General features: G+C 36.6%; 1 protein-coding gene across 1 annotated transcript in view; it reads right to left on the reverse strand.

Moving 5' to 3' along the window:
• The window catches only part of CCDC175 (coiled-coil domain containing 175), an 89,913-nt gene that overhangs the window by 81,047 nt on the left and 4,269 nt on the right, over positions 1-4,597 (reverse strand). The window contains exon 3 of the mRNA XM_007951888.1: positions 1,617-1,728. Within this exon, the coding sequence (XP_007950079.1) occupies positions 1,617-1,728 (112 nt within the window). The remainder of the gene's footprint in view (positions 1-1,616; positions 1,729-4,597) is intronic.

The raw sequence follows: 4,597 nt of genomic DNA on the forward strand, positions 1-4,597 counted from the left end.
ATATATATATATATATATATATATATATATATATAGTTGTTGTCATTAGGTGCTGTTGAGTTGGCTCTGACTCATAGTGACCCTATGCACAACAGAACACTGCCTGGTCATGTGCCATCCTCAAAATCCTTCCAAACCTGAGCCCACTGTTACAGCCACCGTGTCAATCCACCTCATTGAGCATCTTCCCGTTTTTCAGTTACCCTCCACCTTACCAAGCATAATATCCTCCTCCAGGCAATAATTCCTTCTGATAACATGACCAAAGTAGGCAAGACAAAGTCTGGCCACTGTTGCTTCTAAGGAGCATTCTGGCTGCACTTCTTTCAGGACAGATTTGTTAGTTCTTCTGGCAGTCTGTGATATTTCAGTATTCTTTGCCAACACAACTCAAAAGTATCAGCTCTTCTTTGGTCTTCCTTATTCACTGTCCAGCTTTCACATGCATGTGAGGCTATTATATTCTTATTGCTGTTGTTGTTGTTGTTATATGTTCTTATACATACATTTTATACACACACACACACACCTCCCCAACAAAAGACTCCAAATAAAATCTTTCCCTTCTCAAAGGACATAAAGATATTTTGCATTATCATCTAAAAGCTATTTTCAAAAATTTTACCTTTCACATTTAAACTTAAACTTCCTCTGCAATAAAACTTTTGTTTGTGGTGGAAGTAAGGGTCACATTTCATTTATTTTTGGTATGTAGATACTCAATTGATACAGAACTATTTATTGAAAAGCCTGTCCTTTCTCCACTGCTCTACAGAGCCATATTTATCATAAATTAAATATTCATGCTTAAATGGGATTGTTTCTGAATTCTCTATTCTCTTCCAGTTATCTGTTTGTCTATACTTTCACCAAAAGCACACTGCCTTACTACTATAGCCACATAATAGATCTTTGTTATCCCGAATGTAATACTCACCTTGTCCAACTTTTTCAAGACTGTCTTGCCTTAATCCTACAGCAATATAATAAATCTTGTTATCCCGGATATAATACTCACCTTGTTCATCTTTTCACGCTTGTCTTAGCTCTCTACATTTGGCAGTTTACACGTCCATGCACATTTTAGAACCACTGCCCATAAAATAACCTGATAGAATTTTGATTGTGTGGGTGCATTAAATCCAAAGATTAATTTGTGGATACTTGACATCTTTATAATATTGAGTCTTCCATCTTAAACATAGTACATTCTACCATTTATTTAGGCTTTTTTAATTTTTTCAACAATCAATTCATAGATTTCTGCTTATAAGTCTTTTACATCTTTCTTTAGATTTGTTCCTAGGTTTTAATAAACCAAAAATAAAATAACATCATTCTTACCAAATCTTCTCTAAGTGTTTGAAAGACTTCACCTTCACTAATGAAGTCACCTAGCTTTGTAGTTTAGAATGGCCAATCAATCAAAATCACATATTTATAAAATTTCCACTTATAAGGGAAAATTATTACAAATCTCACTGTGTTTCTGTTGTGCACTCTTTCTTGCTATATTTAGACATGCAATAATTATTAAATTCATCTTGTTACAAGTACTTGGTTCTATTTTCTTACATGATAAACTAAATTTCTACAGGTGATAATCTCAAAAGTACCTTCCAGTTCTCTGGTAAAGCAACTGGGAAGAGTTTCCAATAGAAAGTATAGTCTGCTCAGTTCCATGGTTTCAATTTCTAGAATATCAATTGTGGCTCTTCTCATTTCTTCCTGAAATTTTAAATTGCATTTTTAAAAGTTAAGAGAATAACATAATATTTATTTTATAAACAATGTCCTATAAATGTTTTCAAAGGTCAAAATCTGATTTTTACAAAACATCTTCAGCCCTTATTTTTAATGGGGAAAATGGGGAAGTATTTACTCCACCAAACCAAAAAACAAACCCACTGCCATTGAGTTGATTTTGACTCAAAGTGATCCCCACTGGGTTTCCAAGGCTGTAAATCTTTACAGAAGTAGATGGTTTCATTTTTCTTCTGCAGAGTGGCTGGTGGGTTTGAACCACTGACTTTCTGGTTAGCAGCCAAATGCCTTAATCACTACATCACCAGAGCTCCACAGTCAGTATTTAAGGTATTATTATTAATTTATCTTTCAATGTCTGCTGATTTTCTTCTACTCAGAAATTACCTTTTCTCTATGTGGATATGTTTCTTATATGTACTTTCTATCAATTTAAAAAGAAAAACCCAACCAAAAGGGTGACACTGAGAAAGACATCTATTTAAAAAATGGAAAATGTCTACAAAAATACGACAACATATAAAGAGGACAGCAGTTCTCATATACATATCTTATCTATACTTACAAATCCAAACAAAATAGTCAGGTGGTTTTTTTTTTTTTTTTTTTTTTTGTACTTTTTTTAATTTGGTGGGGCTAGTTTACTAAATGTGGTACAGCGGATTACTTAATATGGCTTTTCTAACAATGGTCTTTGTGACTTCCACCAGATTATAAGGTGCTTGTGGTCTACCAAGGGGATTGGATAATTTATTAGTAATGTACATAAGGTACATGGCACCCTTGTGGGGGTGGGACCGTGCAAATAAGGTGGATGGAATCCTAATGTGGGGATTGGTCAGTTTTGTCATTTTGCGAGGCTTACAATGAGTCCTCCTAGTGGTGGAAAAGGAGGGATGTCACTGTCATCAATAGAGAGAGGCTGGAAGTGGAGCATGTCTTTGGACTCAAGATCCCTGCACTGAGATGACCGAGACAATGGCAGAGAGATGGCAGCAGCAGACCTGAGAGACTGGCACGAGACAGAGTTGCAGGCTTGCCAGCCCATGGAGCAAGAAAGCTGAATGCCTTTGAACAGGAGGTGCTGGTGGTATGGGGTACACCTAGCTACACTTATTGGCTGAGCTAAAAGAGCTTTGCAACATTTGCCTAAGCAGGGCAGAGGCCAGGCAGAGAGGTCAAGGGCCAAAGAAAGGCAAGCCTTTGGGTATTTCTGAGGGGAGGCTGTCATGATCAAAGAATTGTACCCTGAGCATTCCTGAATCTGAATTGTGTAACCTGTTACTTCCATAATAAACTCTATACTTGTGAGTATTTTCTGTGAGTTCTGTATAGCCATTGCAACAAATTATCGAACCCAGAAAAAAAGTAGAGAGTGCTATGGGCGGGATGATTGGTGTCAGAATTGATAAAAAGGTTGGAGGGTGGCAGCATGTCTGGCCTCACAGGAATAAGCCTTGGGCTGCTGATGGTGATTCTGTTTCCCCATTATGAGGCTGGAGGAGGTGAGAGGAGTATGTAGCTGCCTTCACGCCCTTTTTGCACTAAGGAAAAAAGTACTGAAAAATTAGGTAGAGGAAAAAATAGATTAATTATTTTTTAAATAAGTGGTTATAATGACTACAGCTATTTTATGACCTAAACAATCATATGTATAGCATATTCACTTTCTAAAAATAAAAGTCAATGTGTGCATCACCTGAAAATAGAAAGGACATTTATCAGAGAGTTAATTGTGATTATTTTGGGAGTTAGAAAACCAAAAAGGAAGAACATGTTTGGCATTTCTCAAAATGAAAGAACTGAAGAAAAAATTTCAAGCCTTGAGTTGCAATAATGAAGGATTCTATGGGCAAATATTGAATGATGCAAGAAGCATAAAAAGAAGATGGAAGGAGTACACAGTCACTGTACCAAAAAGAATTGGTCAATGTTGAACCATTTCAGGAGGTAGTGTGTGATCAAGAACCAATGGCATTGATGGATGAAGCCTAAGATGCACTGAAGGAACTGGCAAAAAAACAAGGTTCCATGAATTTATGGAATACCCATTGAGATACTTCAACAAATGGATGCAGCATTAGAGGCACTCACATATCTATACCAAGAAATCTGGAAAACAGCTACATGGCCAATCAATTGGAAGAGATCCATATCTGTGCCCATTCCAAAGAAAAGCAATCCAACAGAATGTGGAAATTATCAAACAATATCATTAATATCACATGCAAGTAAAATTTTGCTGAAGATAATTCCAAAATGGTTGCAGTAGAATTTAGACAGAGAACTGCCAAGAATACAAGCTGGATTTAGATATGGAATAAGAGATATCACTGCTGATGTCTGAGGGATCCTGGATGAAAGCAAATAATACGAGAAAGATGGTTACCTGTGTTTTATTGACTACATAAAGGCATTTGATTGTGTGGATCATAATAAATTATGGGTAACACTACAAAGAATGGGAATTCCAGAACACTTAATTGTGCTCAAGAGGAACCTGTACATAGGCCAAGAGGGTGTCATTCAAACAGAATAAGGGGATACTGAATGGTTTAAAACCAGAAGGGTGTGTGTATCAGGGTTGTATCCTTTCACCATACTTATTCAATCTTTATGCTGAGCAAATAATCTGAGAAGCTGGACTTTATGAAGAATGTAGCATAAGGATTGGCAAAGACTCATTAACAATGAGATGAATGGCACAGTAGCTATAATGATGGGTTCAAGCATAGGAAGGATTGTGAGGATGGCACAAGACCAGGCAGTGTATCATTCTGCTGTGTGTACAGTCACTATGAGTCAGAGCCAACTCAATAGCACCTAAGAACAT

Source organism: Orycteropus afer, unplaced genomic scaffold (genome assembly GCF_000298275.1).
Source record: "Orycteropus afer afer isolate SDZICR_OR568_19922 unplaced genomic scaffold, OryAfe1.0 scaffold00314, whole genome shotgun sequence".
NCBI lineage: Eukaryota > Metazoa > Chordata > Mammalia > Tubulidentata > Orycteropodidae > Orycteropus > Orycteropus afer.